At 43.4% G+C, this 18,575-nt stretch overlaps 1 protein-coding gene across 2 annotated transcripts in view; it reads right to left on the bottom strand.

Annotated features, from left to right (window-relative positions):
* Positions 1 to 12,311: 12,311 nt before the first annotated feature.
* LOC124039851 (homeobox protein Mohawk-like) overlaps positions 12,312 to 18,575 on the bottom strand; it is a 32,097-nt gene continuing 25,833 nt past the window's right edge. For both annotated transcript variants that reach the window (XM_046356313.1, XM_046356314.1), the window contains 2 exons: positions 15,698 to 15,731; positions 12,312 to 15,202 (listed from right to left, as the gene is read on the bottom strand). In XM_046356313.1, the coding sequence (XP_046212269.1) occupies positions 15,007 to 15,202; positions 15,698 to 15,731 (230 nt within the window). In that variant the 3' untranslated portion in view covers positions 12,312 to 15,006. The remainder of the gene's footprint in view (positions 15,203 to 15,697; positions 15,732 to 18,575) is intronic.

Raw genomic sequence — 18,575 nt, 5'->3', positions numbered from 1 at the left:
TTAATAATAATAATAGTTAAATAAAGGTCAATTAAACAAATATATATATATGTATATATATATGTCCGAGTCTGTAATACCAACGTGTTTTAAGCAGACCACCATAGTCCCTTTGCCCAAGACCCGTAGCACTCACGCCTTGTAGCCATGAAGTGCTTTGAAAGGCTGGTCATGGCTCACATCAACACAATTATCCCAGAAACCATAGACCCACTCCAATTTGCATACCGCCCTAACAGATTCACAGATGATGCGATCTCTACTGCACTCCGCGCTGCCCTTTCCCACCTGGACAAAAGGAACACCTATCACGGTTGACAATTCCATTGTGTCCTCCTCCCAGAGCGCTAAGAACCTTGGCGTGATCCTGGACAACACCCTGTCGTTCTCAACTAACATCAAGGTGGTGGCCCGTTCCTGTAGGTTCATTACATTTACATTTAAGTCATTTAGCAGACGCTCTTATCCAGAGCGACTTACAAATTGGTGCATTCACCTTATGACATCCAGTGGAACAACCACTTTACAATAGTGCATCTAAATATTTTAAGGGGGGGGGGGGGTGAGAAGGATTACTTTATCCTATCCTAGGTATTCCTTAAAGAGGTGGGGTTTCAGGTGTCTCCGGACCTGCGCACCAATTTGTAAGTCGCTCTGGATAAGAGCGTCTGCTAAATGACTTAAATGTAAATGTATCTGAGAATGCTGTTCATTGACTAAGGCTCAGCGTTCAACACCATAGTTCCCTCAAAGCTCATCACTAAGCTAAGGATTCTGGGACTAAACACCTCCCTCTGCAACTGGATCCTGGACTTCCTGACGGTCGCCCCCAGGTGGTAAGGGTTGGTGACAACACATCCGCCACGCTGCTCCTCAACACGTTGGCCCCTGAGGGGTGCGTGCCTCCCTGTTCACTCATGACTGCATGGCCAGGTACGACTCCAACACCATCGTTAAGTTTGCCGATGACACAACAGTGGTAAGCCTGATCAACGATGAGACCGCCTATAGGGAGGAGGTCAGAGACCTGGCCATGTGGTGGCAGGCAAACAACCTCTCCCTCAACATGATCAAGACAAAGGAGATGATTGTGGACTACAGAAAAAAGAAGACCGAGCACGCCCCCATTCTCATCGGCGGGGTTGTCCAAGCACACCAAGACATTCGTGAAGAGGGCACGAGAAGGCACCAATTCCTTCTCAGGAGGATCCTCAAAAGGTTCGACAGCTACACCATCGAGAGCACTGGTTGCATCACTGCCTGGTATGGTAACTGCTCGGCCTCCGACCGCAAGGCACTACAGAGGGTAATGCGTATGGCCCAGTACATCACTGGGGAAAAGCTTCCTTTCCATCCAGGACCTCCATACAAGGCTTTGTCAGAGGAAGGCCCTACAAATTGTCAAAGACTTCAGCCACCCGAGTTATAGACTGTTCTCTATGCTACCACACAAGCGGTACCGGAGCGCCATGTCTAGATCCAAGAGGCTTCTAAACAGCTTCTACCCCCAAGCCATAAGACTCCTGAACATCTAATCAAATGGCTGCCCAAACTAAATTGCTGCCACCCCCCTTTTTTTAAATTCTGCTGCTACTCTCTGTTGTTATCTCTTTAACTCTACCTACATATTCATATTACCTTAATTACCTCGACTAACCGGTGTTCCCGCACATTGACCTTGTACTGGTACCCCCTTGTATATAGTCTCACTGCTGCTCTTTAATTACTTGTTACTTTTATTTATCTTTCATATTTATTTTTTATTTTATAAACGGCATTGTTGGTTGGGGGCTCGTAAGTAAGTATTTCACTGTGTATTCGGCGCATGTGACTAATAACATTTTATTTTATTTGAAATTTGTCCTTTGGTCAAATTTGGGATTTTTCTTTCCAACCGTCGTGTCTTTGTGAGATGCAAAGTAGTAGAACGGATGATCTCCGCATGTGTGGTTTCCACCATGAAGCATGGATGAGGAGGTGTGATGGTGTAGGTGCGCCTTGCTGGTGACACTGTCAGTGATTTATTTAGAATTGAAAGCACACTTGGCTACCAGCATGGCTACCATAGCATTCTGCAGCGATACACCATCCCATCTGGTTTGCGCTTAGTGGGACTAGCATTTGTTTTTCAACAGGACAATGCAACTTTCTTCATAGCCTTTGTGACCCAACACACCAACCAGGCTGTGTCAGGGCTGTTTGCTCAGCATATGTGGGGAACTCCTTCAAGACAGTTGGAAAAGCTTTCCATGTGAAGAGAATGACAAGAGTGTGCAAAGCTGTCATCAAGGCAAAGGGTGGCTACTTTGAAGAATCTAAAATCTGAAATTTATTTAGATTTGTTTACCACTTTTTTGGTTACTACATGATTCCATATAGCCATTTGATTCCATATTCATGGTAACATTACAGTTTTGGCAGCTTGTCCAGGCTGGAGCGTTGTGAGTCGTATTTATTTGCTGGCCCTGAGAACTGGGTGCACACTGATGCCATGCTGCCTGCCAGGTTTAGTTTCCCTTATCGGTCTCTCTCTCGAGCTCCCCAGACAGATCATCAGAGGAGAGTACCTTTCTCTATGTAAGTCCTAAGCATGTTTCTATGCAATTCAATCAACACGTGTGTGTGTGTGTGTGTGTGTGTGTGTGTGTGTGTGTGTGTGTGTGTGTGTGTGTGTGTGTGTGTGTGTGTGTGTGTGTGTGTGTGTGTCTGTGTGTGTGTGTGTGTGTGTGCGTGCGTGCGTGCGTGCGTGCGTGCCATAATAGTAGATCTACTCATTCTCAATATTTCTAATATTATTTTATAGAAAACTATCCTGGGAGTATGATCTGGACACATGGAAGCCTTTGTGTATAATTTGTTCCATGCGCCAGTCAATGAGATATGATACCCTGTACATGCAGACAGGCGATTCAAACAGGGAGAGGCAAACTCTGTCCATCAACAATGTATCTTTGTGTTTCTAAACACAGTGTAAACGTGAGGGGGCCTTACAGGCCTGTCACAAGTGGCACCCTATTCCCTATATAGTGCATTACTTTAGACCAGGGCCAACAGGACTCTTGTCGAAAGGATTTCACTATGTAGGGAATAAGTTGTCATTTGGGACAGGGCCACAGTCTCCCCAACCATCCTCGTCCCTGCCAAGCCACATTCCTTCAGCAGCTGCCATTTTTTACATCTGCTGCATTGACGTGGTTTAACTTGACTGTAGTCAGGAATTGGCTTAACTTTTAAAGGGACACTTCAGGATTTTAGCAATGAAGCCCTTTATCTACCTACACAGATTCAGATGTACTCATGGATACCATTTTTACATCTCTGTGTGCAGTTTGAAGGAAGTTGCTAACTGGCATAAGCGCAGTTTCTAACTAGCGTTAGCACAGTTTTTAACAGGTAAGTTGACTGAGACCACATTTGAATTTACATAAATTACCTGTGGAATAGGTACAGGGGAGAGGAGAGGAGCTAAATGAGGTAATTGGAAGCTGAGGATGTTTAGGTGACCATGATGGTATGAGTGTCAAAGGATAAGGATACTGTTAAGGATACTGTTGGTCCTAGACTTGCTGCTCAGGTACTGCCTGCCGTGCAGTAGCTGAGAGAACAGTCTATGACTTGGGTGACTGGAGTCTTAGACAATATTTTGGGCCTTCATCTGACACCGCCTAGTATATAGCTCCGGGATGTCAGGAAGCTTGGCCCCAGTGATGTACTGGGCCGTACGCACTACCCTCTGTTGCGCCTTCCAGTCAGATGCCGAGCAGTTTCCATTCCAAGCGTTTATGCAACCGATCAGGATGCTCTCGATGGTGCAGCGTTAGAACTTTTTGGGGATCTGGGGACCCATGCCAAATCTTTTCAGTGTCCGGAGGGGGAAAAGGTGTTGTCGTGACCTCTTCACAACTGTCTTGGTGTGTTTGGACCATAAGACTTTGTTGATGATGTGGACACCAAGGAACTTGAAACTCTCGACCCGCTCCACTTCACAGCCGTCGATATTAATGGGGGCCTGTACAGCCCTCCTTTTCCTACAGTCCACGTTCAGCTCCTTTGTCTTGCTCACATTGAGAGAGAGGTTGTTTTCCTGGCACCACACTGCCAGGTCTCTAACCTCCTCTCTATAGGCTGTCTCCTTCTTGCCGGTGATCACTGCCCATGGGTATTGGGACATTTTTTAGACCATAGGAAAGAGTGGCTCTTACTGGCCCTCCAACAAAACTTCCAGCAGCATCTAGTCAGTCTCCCATCCAGGGACCGACCAGGACCAACCATGTTTAGCTTCAGAGGCAAGCCAACAGTGTGATGCAGGGTGGTATACTGCTGTAAGTCTATTGTCTCCTTCCAGTCATTGTGCTAATACTAGTTAGCATTGGCTCGCGAAGCTAACTCTGACTTCCTTCATACTGGATGCAGAGACGGTATCCCTGAGTTCTTCTGACTCTGGGGAAGTAGATAAAGGGCCTCATTGCCAAAATCCGAAGTATCCCTTTAACAAATACTACACACAGAACAGAAACATAGACCCAAACATTTTTCCTCTTCTCTTCCTTATTCTTGATCCCCCAGCTGTCATTATATTATGAGTGGTTATGGCTTGCCCAATGTTACTTCTTCTGCTGAACTGGTGCATGTGGGACATTTCTGACTTAACCCAACCTTCACTGTCATTGGACATGGAATGGCAAATATTTTTTTAAACATGAGTAGAGAAATATTTGAGTGACTTCCTCGTTACCATGGTAACACAACAGTTTAAGAGGACTACACAGAGAATACCAAATCGAGAATAACGTACAGATAATATTTAATCCTGAAGAATAGACAGAATAGAGAATACTTAATCCAAGGGAAATTGGGAGAATGAGGAAAATACACTGAACTAAATCATGGGTCTTGCTGACGACATAGGTTCTATTATTCCTTAGATGATGACATTCATAAAATGAGTTATACCTGGTTATAGCTGTTTTTAAACATGCTCTTAGGACCTTGGGCCAGCATGAGGTGGCAGGTAGCGTAGTTAGAGTGTTGGGCCAGTAACCAAAAGGTTTTCTGGATCAAATCCCTGAGCTGACAAGGTAAAAATCTGTCGTTCTGCCCCGAACAAGGCAGTTAACCTGGGCCCCGGTAGGCTGTCATTGTAAGTAAGAATTTGTTCTTAACGGACTTGCCTAGTTAAATAAGAAATAAATGGTGAGGTGAAGACAATAACTGGGTCTAAGTGATGATGGTTTATGAAAGGAGATACTGTAAGAGCAGCCAAGTCATGTTGGTAAGAGTCTTATATTTTCTCTCAGTAGGGATCTACAGGCTGTTTCAAGTCAAACTATCAATAATGTGGATTTGGCCATCAGCTACTTGTATCTACTGGTAATCTGGTTCTCTTTACCTCGTTTTGGCAAAGTGTGTGTGTGCGTATGTGTGAGTGTGCGTGCTTGCATGCACGTAAAAGCTTGACATTGTTTGTAGCAGCTGTTTCGCCAGGTCCGTCTCAGGAGAACAACAACAGGTCAATTATGAAGAGAGGATTATGAAGGTTAGGAAAAAGCTGAGGGGACACGCAGCTGAACCTGGCTTTTTCTTGCTCTGTCTGTGTGCGTGTGTGTGTGTGTGTGTGTGTGTGTGTGTGTGTGTGTGTGTGTGTGTGTGTGTGTGTGTGTGTGTGTGTGTGTGTGTGTGTGTGTGTGTGTGTGTGTGTGTGTGTGTGTGTGTGTGTGTGTGTGTGTGTGTGTGTGTGTGTGTGTGTTTTTTTTACACTTCTGCTATAGCTGCAGGCTATGTGTGACTCCTGGCTGGACTAAGACCTGGGATACAGGGGAGAAAATTCACAGGAATTATCCTGAAATAAACACTCAAGGAATCCCACTACATATGGCTGTGCATAATAGATTTGTTTTGCATTTTGGATTTAATTTTATAATGATCTTCTCAAGGTGTCCACTGGGGTATGTGGGAACATTGCTTTCAATTTCAGTCACGCTACGGCGTTGAACCTCTGCGATACCAATCGAAGAGAGCATCTCTGGTCATCCCTATTGCCTCTGATCTGGCAGACTCATTAAACACAAATTCTTTGTTTGTAAATTATGTCTGAGTGCTGTAGTGTGCCATTGGCTATCCATAAATTAAAAGAACAAGAAAATGGTGTCGTATGGTTTGCTTAATATAAGGACATTTATTAAATGAATCATACTTTTACTTTTGATACTTAAGTATACTTAAAACCAATTACCTGAAACTTTTACTCAAGTAGAATTTTTCTGGGTGACTTTCACTTTTACTTCAAATCAAATCAAATCAAATTGTATTTGTCACATACACATGGTTAGCAGATGTTAATGCGAGTGTAGCGAAATGCTTGTGCTTCTAGTTCCGACAATGCAGTAATAGCCAACAAGTAATCTAACTAACAAACCAAAACTACTGTCTTATACACAGTGTAAGGGGATAAAGAATATGTACATAAAGATATATGAATGAGTGATGGTACAGAGCAGCATAGGCTCTACAGTAGATGGTATCGAGTACAGTATATACACATGAGATGAGTATGTAAACAAAGTGGCATAGTTAAAGTGGCTAGTGATACATGTATTACATAAGGATGCAGTAGATTATATAGAGTACAGTATATACATATGAGATGAGTATGTAAACAAAGTGGCATAGTTAAAGTGGCTAGTGATACATGTATTACATAAAGATGCAGTAGATGATATAGAGTACAGTATATACGTATGCATATGAGATGAATAATGTAGGGTATGTAAACATTATATTAGGTAGCATTGTTTAAAGTGGCTAGTGATATATTTTACATCATTTACTTGAGTCATTTTCCATTTGAGGTATCTTTACTTTTACTCAAGTATGACAATTGGGTACTTTTTCCACCACTTCTATTTTCACACCAAGATCAACTGGTCTAAATCAGCACTACTACATCTTAACTCAGCTATGGGAAGCATGCATCTACCACCCATGATTCCAGTGAAGAAACAAATCACCAACTTATGCATTACTGTATCCTCCTATATTCACAATACTGCAGGAAGAACCATTCAGAAGATATACAAAGATGGTCCGCTATGTCCACTTCTTTGCATGTTAGAATCGCAATAATTAAAATGAATGTCCTCTCTCATATCAATTTTATGGGTTCTGTGTTACCACTGACTCCTCCTATAGACTATTGCTTTATGACTCTGTCATAAAGAAGTTCATTTTGGGGGGGGTGGGGGAGAAAGAGAGCACTAATTAAATACGTAACACCACAGAGAACAAAAGTATTCAGTGGCCTTGTAGTTCCAAATCTAAAATTGTTTCACCTATCATTCCAAATGAATTTCCTGAAGACCTGGTTATACCAAGAGGCTTCTGTTCCTTGGCGTGCTATAGAAAAGTCAATAGTTTCACCAATTAGATTACAAGATGTTTTATTTTCTGGGTTGACTCCTAAAAAAAAATGCCGTTATTGTTTGGACCCATTATAGCATGTTCAGTAGATGTGTGGATAGCTACAGAGAAGCATATGAGATCTAATCTTAAATGGCTTTCATACTATCCTATATGATGTAATAAAGAATTCTTAGTGTGTAAGACACACATCAGATTCTTGGTCTAAGAAGTGTATTTATATTTTCGAAGACATTTTCAATTTGAATGGACTCCTCAGTTTCCAGGAAATCCGCCAGTGTTTTAATGTCCCAGGTTCATCATTTTGTCTTTACCTTCAACTCCGCCTATCCATGAGAGTCTATGGGGTCCCCTGGGGAGCAGAACTAGCAGTACACCCATTGGTCAAACTTCTGACGGAAAGACGCCCCTCAAAAGGACTTGTTTCTGATGTCTATCGTCAATTAATTCTAGCAGCACAAAAAACATTAACTCTATCCACTGTGTGGGAAAAGGATTTTACACTTGCTGACAGACAAATGGATTGGGAGATGGTATAGAAAAATATATCTGGATCATCTAAAAAAACAATCACCAATTTTTTTTAAACAATCACCAAATTCATTAATTAAAACATTTGCCATAGAACCTATCAAACACCTCAAAATCCATCGCCATTATGTGAGTTCTGCACCACACTGGAACTTTTCAGAATGTGTTGTGTAAATGCCTTTTCTGGGGGAAAGCCAACAACATAATTTCTGTCCTTATAGATAAAATGGCTGTTAGATCCAATAGGGATGCTGCTTTGTGATGACTCTGATTTGCACTCGTCAGAACGCCAACAGATAGTGTGGTTGGCAGGAACCACAACCGCTAAGATAATGATTGTACAAAGGTGGATTCAACCTCATCAGTTACCATTGCAACAATGGCTGCTCAAATTTAAAGAAATTGTACTTATGGAGCTCTCCACAGCCATGGTCCACACGGCCAAGGTGTCCACTCTCCACAGCCATGGTCCACACGGCCAAGGTGTCCACTCTCCACAGCCATGGTCCACAGGGCCAAGGGGTCCACTCTCCACAGCCATGGTCCACAGGGCCAAGGGGTCCTCTCTCCACAGCCATGGTTCACAGGGCCAAGGTGTCCACTCTCCACAGCCATGGTCCACAGGGCCAAGGGGTCCACTCTCCACAGCCATGGTCCACAGGGCCAAGGGGTCCACTCTCCACAGGCATGGTCCACAGGGCCAAGGTGTCCACTCTCCACAGCCATGGTCCACAGGGCCAAGGTGTCCACTCTCCACAGCCATGGTCCACAGGGCCAAGGTGTCCACTCTCCACGGCCATGGTCCACAGAGCCATGGTGTCCACTCTCCACAGCCATGGTCCACACGGCCAAGGTGTCCACTCTCCACAGCCATGGTCCACACGGCCAAGGTGTCCACTTTCCACAGCCATGGTCCACAGGGCCAAGGTGTCCACTCTCCACAACCATGGTCCACAGGGCCAAGGTGTCCACTCTCCACAGCCAGGATCCACAGGGCCAAGGTGTCCACTCTGGACACATGTAAAAAAGCATCAGGAGATGTTTCTGAACTCTTAATCAACGGGCCTTTACATCCATGAATGTGTATCAATAATTTGTCATTATTTCTGAGACTATAATGGTGTATTGTTCAGTAGATTTACTATGGGCGGCAGGTAGCCTGGTGGACAGGAGCGTTGGGCCAGTAACTGCATTCAGTTGTACAACTGTCTAGGTATCCCCCTTTCCTAATATTCATTTATTTTATTTTTTTGTCATTATTTATTTTACATGATATCAGATTGCCAGTAAGGGGTGGGGTGATTAAAAAAAATATGTATCTAGAAATGTATTGTATGAATCCTATGAGTTGAAATAATAATAAAAAACAATGTTTTTTTATTTATTTGAACTGTTGCCACTTTTTGACCCATTGACTCCTGTGTGTCTTGTCGACACTCCTTATCATGAGAGTTGAGACTCCTACAGCATTATTCAAGTGGCTTTGAAAGCCTCCACCTTTGTATGATGTAAAAGCCTCCTCAAATTATATGATGTATTAAAAAGACACGTGAAGAAAACTGCAAGACATATTACTGAGATTATTTTTTTTTTAACCTTTATTTTACTAGGCAAGTCAGTTAAGAACAAATTCTTATTTTCAATGACAGCCTAGGAACAGTGGGTTAACTGCCTGTTCAGGGGCAGAACGACAGATTTGTTCCTTGTCAGCTCAGGGATTTGAACTTGCAACCTTTCGGTTACTAGTCCAATGCTCTAACCACTACACTACCCTGCCACCCCACTGATTGCAACGCCAGACACATTTGTAATCAATAAATTAGTTGAGGAATTTATGAATTACAAGCTGAATGTATTTTTCTGTTTATATTTTTCTCCAAGCGTACTGAGTGGTATGTATCCTAAATGCACCCTATTCATTATTACTGCACTACTTTTGATCCGAGCCCTATGAGTCCTGGTCAAAATGTGTGCACTACATATTGAATGGTGTGCCATTTGGGACACAGTAAGGACTGGATCTAATGAACGTACTGTTGGAGCATCCTCTCCTCTGCAAGGTAACTAATTACTTCAGTATGGTGAAGAGGTTAGATTTCCTCATCAAAAAATAGGAAATACTTTACTTTTTTTAATTTCATGGATTTTCAGGAATAATTTATTTGGTTCTTGGATTCAAACCTGTGTGATTTTCCTCTTACGGTATCTGAGTTGAATTCCTTTTCTGTCCGGGGTAAAAACAAGGTGATCTGGAATCTGTCAAGTCGTCCGCCAAGCGAGCATCTCCACTTGTCCATCTCCCGCTCTGAGATAACAGCTCTTAGTTCCGCACCGCTTTTCAAATCTTTCAGCAAATGTGTGTCTTCAACTTCAAGCCCACCAGACAAACACAAAACTTTGTCCCAAATGAAACCCTATTCCCTACACAGTGCACTAATTTTGAATGCAGCCCCATTTGCCCTGGTCAAAAGTAGTGTACTACATAGGGAATAGGGTGCCATTTGGGACACAAAGAAAAAAGAAAACATGTTGGAATATCGCTTAGTATTTTCGATGGAAACTATTGCTCAGATGTGGGTGTTTTGCCAGGTCACTTAATGAGAGATGAGAACAGAGAGATGGGTCAAAACACCTGATATAATTATTTTGGCAAGTTTCAGGGATAGCTGTCTGAGAGACGGATAGAAAGAGTGAGAGGGAGAGGGGGAAGGGAGACGGGGGGAGAGAGCAGTAAGCTCCAGAAAGAGAAAGAGAGAGGCAGGGGTTAGCTCCAGCTGGCTTGGGGTCCGGGATCATGTGCATCCAGTGGATTCCCAGTGGTCCCTCACTAAGCCGCTGGCCCTTCATAGAGCCCTTGTCTGATTGGTCCTGACTGACTGATGGAACCATGGGTGGAGGGCTTTCCAGGGCCGGGCAGCACCATTCCGCTTGGGGTGTTTAGTGTTCACTGCTATTGGCTTGGGAAGGACTCCTTTAGACTCTCTGTTTCTGTCTTTTTTCTCTCTCCCTCTGTCTCTCTCATTCTCACTCTACCTGTGTATGTTTCTCTGTCTCTTCCTTTCTGTCTCTCCCTATACCTCCCTCTCTCTCTTTCTCTCTCTCTCTGTCTCCCTCTAACCCCCCCCCCCCCCTCCCTGGAGTGAGAGTACCTTGGCCCCGACCCCGCGGTAGGGCTCAGGTTTGGGTGGCGAGCGGAGCAGTGGTGGCATGGTAGAGCCATTAAAATAAACTGAAGAGGAGAGGAAAGGAAATGAAGAGGAGAACACCACACCCAGAGGACAAGGACACACCTAGAGGCTCGCCTCTGTGCCATGAATTCCCTCTTCCTCCAGCTCCACTGTGGAGGGGAGACAGCATGATCCCGACACAAAGGCTTGATTGTCCACTCTCTCCACACGGTCTCAATAGCATTGTACACAATGCACGTGTATTCACCACGATAGGTATGAAAAAAAGTTGACGCTGTAATAAGTCGATGTGCACAACACACAAAGGCACAACTTTCTGAAAGCAATGTTTGAGAATCCCAATGAAGGAAGTGAAACAAGCCCAGTGATACCAAACACCATAGTCCAGTGTAGCAGTGTATATGTGGCGACAGAGACATCCCACTGAGGGGTTGTCTGATTTGTTTGTTTAGCTCTGAAAATGCTCTTTAGAAAACCACATCCCTCCTGTATTGTAAATAAATATGTCCCACATCTGTTGTTGAATCATGGCCTGCATCCCAAATGGCTTTTCACTGCTTTGACCAGGGCTCTTGGAATGGGGTGTGATTTGGGACATAGTCATGGGAAGAATTAAGAGCATCAGAACAGCGGTGGGTGACTTTTTTTCACTTAGGAAATTACATGACATAATTCATGCTCTCCTCCCTTGTATTTTGTCTTCAGTGTTTCAATACTACTGAACAGAAACCAGACAATTGCATGTAGCTTAATTAATGGATTGCCTTTTCAGAAGAATTCACAGAAGAATTAGAGACTGAAGAAATACGTCAACAGCCTGTGTTTGAACCGGGGCCCAATCAGAGATCAATTGCTACATTATATTTTTGCGAGACTGTATGTTGAGGGATATGGAGGGAAGAACGACTTTAACCCAGAATGCCGAAAGTGAAAGTTTAAATGTGTTTTTAGCAGATAATTAGTTTCTTCTAAATCTTTCTATTTTATGTCAAATTTACTGATGCAAGAGTTTCATATTTGTTATCAAAATAAAAACAAAATAACATGGTTGTTTTTTCATGTTCGAAAGTTGACAGAAAAATAACCCAGTGGTTGAACAAAAAATTGTAAAAGTTTATATATTTTCCATTAATATATATTTTTTCTCAGGATCGCAAATTGAGCAATAAGGCAATATCATACAATTTCCTCAAGGGTTTATTCAATGTTTTGTGGAAGTAACCATAGTATCACGAAAGTAAATGTTACATAAAAGCGAAATCAGACAATACAATGAGATATTATTCATTTGGTCATTGGATAACAATCCAGTCTCTATCAAAAAATTTGAACTCATATAACTTAACAATAAAAAACGGACTATTGTCACCAGCTTCTTTTTTTTCTTTACAATCCTTAATAATTTATAGATTTTCAAAAATATGACAAAAATAAATTGTTCTCCGTTTGTCAGTTGTTGTTTTGAAAGCATGAGTTTGTGCACAGGAAAGGAAAATATCGATCACACTGAACCGAAGCTTTGGGGTACAGTTAAACACTGCGTATACTGAACATTGGGAAACCTTCCTAAAATTGAGTTGCACCCCCCAGACGAGGTGTTGTACACTCAGCGAAGTTGCTGAGTGACTACAGGTATAACAATGGCTGTTCTGTTCTGTGCTTTAGAAGCCTTAGTTTCTCTGGCAACTGTGTTCCGTATGAAGGGGGCTGTATTCCGTATGGAATGGGCTACATTCCCTGGGAGGTGTGAGGGTTGTGCCCCAGCTAAACATATGGATGGATTATTAACACACAGAGCGAGGGAAAAGGTTACCCTACAGCGCCTCTTACAGGATCAGGTGTATAAAAAACACATGTGGACCGAAGTCTCCCGCATGAGAATATAGTGCCTGGGGATTGGCTAGTGTGATTCCTTAATTTATTACGCTGCTACCATAGGCACCCTAACAAAAATAAGTGTGTATGTGTGTGTCTGTGCGTAGTTTAACAAGATATGTATAATAAACACATTGTTTTTCCCCCTAAACTCAATCCCATAAATTCTCAGTGACGGCTTTTCCTCTTGTTTCTTTCTAGTGGAGAACAGAGAGCTAAGTGCAGCTTATAACGGTTTGCACATTCACGATTAAGAGTTGTTTCTAAAAGTAACTTTGTGCAGCTTTTCTCAATCACCCCTTGATCACAAGCACAGTCTAGGTTGTCAAACAAAGGGCCCAAACAGCAGAGAGAATAAAGAAGTGTACATTTTTGACACATAAACAGTACCTTGAAGATATACATACAATTAGTGAGTCGGCAGAAAATGACCGACTACAGTTACTCAAACAGTCCAACTTGGTTTCTCTCGGTTGCGTACTTGGCATCGGGGTTGCTACAATGTAAATAACCTATGCACTGTACATACTTTATAAGTATTTCAGGAGGATTCATTCCATTCGGTCAAAAAAACAACACTTAATGCGGTATGGCTAGGTAAAACTTTGATAGAAACAGAACAACCTCTGCGATAAACAAACTCACAATAACAAATACTTGAACACGTGTCGCTTTGCCTTCTGAGATAATACTGAGGGGGAAAAATTAGGTCAAACAGTAAGTCTCTCTCGTTCTCTCTCTCTCTCTCTTCTTGTAAACAGCCATTTGAATGTGATTCTAAACAGCTGAGGAGGAGTGTAGGATCAAACGGCCTGGTGAGCTAGTCTTTTTTTCCACTGTTGAAGTACCTTGTTCTGAACGGAAACATGTGAGAAGAGAAGGCAGCGACCCTGTAGTTCATATAATACAACACTGATAACAGAAACAAAAGCATCCCTTTTAGTTCATGCCACTCTTCGTTTCAACAGCACTTTGCCGACCAAACCTTCGACCAGGCGTGTGTGTGACTGTGTGCGCCTGCCTGCGTGTGTATGTGCACGTGAGCGTGCCTGTATGATGGTGCTAGTTCAACATTTGCTTGGGCTTTCCAGGCTAAAGCCTTGATAAGAATACTTCCACGTTGGAAAAGAAAATCCCTGTGGAAAATATGATGGTGGTGGTGACTATCAACAGAACAGTGGATCTGCTGCTATCCTATCGATTCTAACCTTCATGTCAGTGTTAGTGTGTTTTGCTGCACTGGAGTGAACTTTATATATATTCACAATTATTGTTGGCAGGTCTGTTGTATTCTGTCTGAGACATAACAGTGTTCAATTTACAGTCATAATGAGGACTCAGACAAAACATACACAATGCCATCAGGGAGATGTGGCTTAACATGGTGTGTGTCTTGATAAATTAGATCAGTTCAGATGTTATTTAACAGCTGTGCCTCGATGATGAGCTAAATTCATCCAAGTTCTAAGGCACATATCAGGGAGAAAGGGACCGCTTCAGAAGAAGCTTATATGACCATATATTTCTACTTCACTCACCTAGCCACTTCAAATAGTCCTTTATGTTCCCAGAGACACTCTGTCTGTACATTATTTACCACACAGGGTGTGTTGCTCTGCTTCCAAAAGGCACTTTGGCAAAAGTACAATACAAATTTCGGAGTATAAAAAAGCGAATAAGTTAACATTACAAAAGTGTCTCGTTGAGAACAGAATAATGCAGTTAAAGATGATCATATCAACACTTGTCTAATGCATGTACTGCAGGTTTTAAAAAATAAAATAAAAACACATTGACCGACACACAAAATAGGTTGTCTTAAGTTCTGTTGCATTTATACTGACTTAAACCCAACAGAACCAAAGAAGAGAGTACTTGTTACTTGTTTCGTTTTTTTTTTGACTGACTCTTCAGAGTGAGTTTTCAGAGGGAATGTTGGTGTTGCATAGAGAGTGGAAGGGAAGATAAGTTGGAGGCAGACGACTGGTGATAGGCGCTAGTACTTCTGCACCAGAGGCACTTTGACAGTCTTTACTTCTGATATATGAGAGGACTTCTGGATGATGCAGCTCGTCGTCCCTGATGCATTGCTGTCCTTTCCCTGCGCCAGGTTAGTCAAGGCCATGGCTGCGTTGATCTCTTTCCAGTACGTCTCGTCTTTGCCCCGTACCTTCTCCTTCAGAACGCCACCCCTGAACACAACACACAGAGAGACAACGAACGCAGAGTTTAGAGGAGAGGACACTAAATAACACCGAGAGAGAACACAGATTTATAGGAGGGAAAACCTTACACAGCATGCAGGAGAGAGACAGAGAACGCAGTCAGAAGAAGGAGAACATTGCACAGAGAGAGAAAGAGAGAGAGAGAGAGAGAGAGAGAGAGAGAGAGAGAGAGAGAGAGAGAGCAGAGAAAGAACACAGAGTGTCTGTGTCTACCTGTATGCTGTCCTCGAACTGCATTTTCTCTCACAACACACACAGAGAACGTCACAGAGTTAGAAGATGGGAAACTACACACAATGCAGAAGAGAGCACGCAGAGTTGGATGAGAAAGAGGTGAACAATACACACACAGAGAAGAGAGGCAGAACAAACGCAGAGTTGGAGGAGGGGGAGTTCTAAAAGTAGTTAATAATCATTGAGAGAGAAAAAAACATGCAGAAGGTATCTGTAAAATACACTCACTTGTCACATTTACTTGATCCATGATCCATGGTTTCTGGAATCACAACAGTAAAATATTAAGGATTTTCTTGAGGGCTGGTGAGGTGGTGTGTGTGTGTGTGTGTGTGTGTGTGTGTGTGTGTGTGTGTGTGTGTGTGTGTGTGTGTGTGTGTGTGTGTGTGTGTGTGTGTGTGTGTGTGTGTGTGTGTGTGTGTGTGTGTGTGTGTGTGTGTGTGTGTGTGTGTGTGTGTGTGTGTGTGTGTGTGTGTGTGTGTGTGTGTGTGCGCTGCAGTAACATGTGTTTCTCTGTTTCCGCTCTTGATTCAGATGTCAAAACAAATAGTAGCCATGTAATAATGGACATATCTAAAACACCAAAAAGGCACTGTAACAATCATATTTTGACATGAATCACACCTGCACTTTCTGATATTTATGAATACTAAACTGTATACACTAATACTTTCCTTTGAAAATAAATGAGACTGAAAATATATGATTGTGTTGGCAGGGAGAGAGAGCGGGAGAGAGCGGGAGAGAGAGAGAGAGCGGGAGAGAGAGAGAGAGAGAGAGAGAGAGAGAGAGAGAGAGAGAGAGAGAGAGAGAGAGAGAGAGAGAGAGAGAGAGAGAGAGAGAGAGAGAGGAGAGAGAGAGAGAGAGAGCTTTACCAACACACACATACACAAATAGTAGCCATTTATAGCTCATATGAAAAACATTAGTCAGGAATAAAACAATGAAGTCAGTCAATCGGTCTGTTCACAACCAAGCCCATCTATTGTTCTGTGTTCTCACTGTGTGATTACCAGACAGACCTTAAGGTAGAAGGACTGTTATGATGGTGTGTGTGATTCTGTGTGTGTGTGTTTGTGTGCATGCTTGCGTCCGTGCATGTGTGAGTGTATGTCTGCATGTGTGTGTGCTTGTGTGTGTTGGGTAATGGTGGCACAGTCGCAGCAGGCCTCATGTACTCTCACTAGCTGCCAAGCTGTAGAGAGCTTCGAGAGGGGGTAGGAAGTAGGGTGGGAGGGTGGGGTGGTGGTGTGAGGGGGCAGTGTTTGGGTCCAGGGCTAGCCTCTGCCTAGCGGCGAGTTCTAGCCAGTGATGATGATGACACTGGCTTGGGACCCTCCAAGCCCATTAAAAGAGACCAGAGTATCTGGATTTCCTGCTCATGAAGCCTTCAGGCAAACACTTTGAATTAACAAAACACATGGCGAAGGCCAATGAGCTGCTTTTAAGGAGGGAGGGTGTGAGGGGAGAGAGATGAAACTAAAAGGGAACCCGTGAGTGTCTGTGCTAAAGTTAACACTACCGCAAAGCTTCAGGTCTGTCAGATTTGCTGTGGAGTATTGTGCCTTTCTGTGAAGAATCTGTACAGTAATACCCAGCATTCTTTGCTTAGATAATCAGCTGTCCTGTGTTTGAGTTGAGCATTGAGAGTCTAGACCAGGCGACTGATTTGGGTGAGGCTCTATCTCTCTTTTTTTGTCTTCCATCTCTCTCTCTCTCTCTCTCTCTCTCTCTCTCTCTCTCTCTCTCTCTCTCTCTCTCTCTCTCGCTCTCTCTCTCTCTCTCTCTCTCTCTCTCTCTCTCTCTCTCTCTCTCTCTCTCTCTCTCTCTCTCTCTCTCTCTCTCTCTCTCTCTCTCTCTCTCCCTCTTTCTCTCTCATGTGGACGCCAGCTGCTTTCATTTACGATGATTGCCCTCCCAGATCGCCCCATAGACTCAAAGACACGGAGGAGAGACAGACGCTCGCCTCTCACCGCATTTCCCCTTAAAGAAAATGTTTGTAACAAGTACGAGTCCCTTTAACAAGCAAACACTTGTACCGCCAACACCGCAAGTCATTTTGATCGTTTTGTTACACTAATGAAAATCCCCATCGCAAATTTGCACTGGAATTTGTTCCCACACTTCTAAATAGCAGGGAAGGAGGGTCGGGTGGGGACAGAGTTGTTAGTTACAGTCATTTCTCCTACACAACTGTGGAGCTGGAAAACCATGTCCTCACTTCCTCCTGCAAGGGTCCCAGAACCCCTCCGACACCGGAGAATGGACAGACGGATTTCACCACTGCGCACCGCCGCCTTTCACCTCACCCGTTCATTTTTCCAAAGACCTAAATCCGGAGTCCAGACCGGGAATACAGACTCCTGCAGGGCCAAACAGCAAAACACCTAATCATTCCAAACGCCTTTCTCTCCTCGCTGGCTGCTTGTTTTCCCGAAAACGTTCACATGTGCCGTGACCCGCGTTGACCTGCAAAACCCCAGGCTGATACGAGGCTGATTATGACATTTCCTGTTGTTTCCTGTTCCTCTCAGTAATAGTTTAACTCCACAGAGAGAGATGGTCTTTAGGGGGATAAAGTCAACTCACCTTGTTTGAGATTCTAAGAGAGAGAGGGGAGGAAGGACAGAGAGAGAGAGAGGAAAAAGTTGTGAGGCGATTACAAAGAGAACAAACTGCAGCTTGGGTTTCAACTCTTTAGAACATTCCTGAATACTCGTCTGGCCACATCTCTCTCTCCTTCTTTTCCTTTTTCTTTTGGTTCTTATCTCTCGATTCATCCCTTGAGTCTCTCCCCTCTCTTTTGCTCTCTCTTACACCCTTTCCTTCTCTCTTTATCAGTCTCACCAGTTCTCTCTCTCTCTCTCTCTCTCTCTCTCTCTCTCTCTCTCTCTCTCTCTCTCTCTCTCTCTCTCTCTCTCTCTCTGTCACTTCCTCTGACTGGAGTGACATACAGTAACACACTGTGTTTAAGGTGCTTCAGATTGACCGTTCACAGGCAGTCCAGCCAAAACAAATGCAATTATGTTTCTCCCTTTGCTTTCGCGAGGAAAAACTATATCTGTTATATGTCAAGAACAAGCATTTCTTCCACGGCTTCACAGGC

The sequence above is a fragment of the Oncorhynchus gorbuscha genome, linkage group LG07 (assembly GCF_021184085.1).
Source record: "Oncorhynchus gorbuscha isolate QuinsamMale2020 ecotype Even-year linkage group LG07, OgorEven_v1.0, whole genome shotgun sequence".
Lineage (NCBI taxonomy): Eukaryota > Metazoa > Chordata > Actinopteri > Salmoniformes > Salmonidae > Oncorhynchus > Oncorhynchus gorbuscha.
The sequence above is the reverse complement of the archived record's forward strand: the minus strand, read 5'-3'. Positions and strand labels throughout refer to the sequence as shown.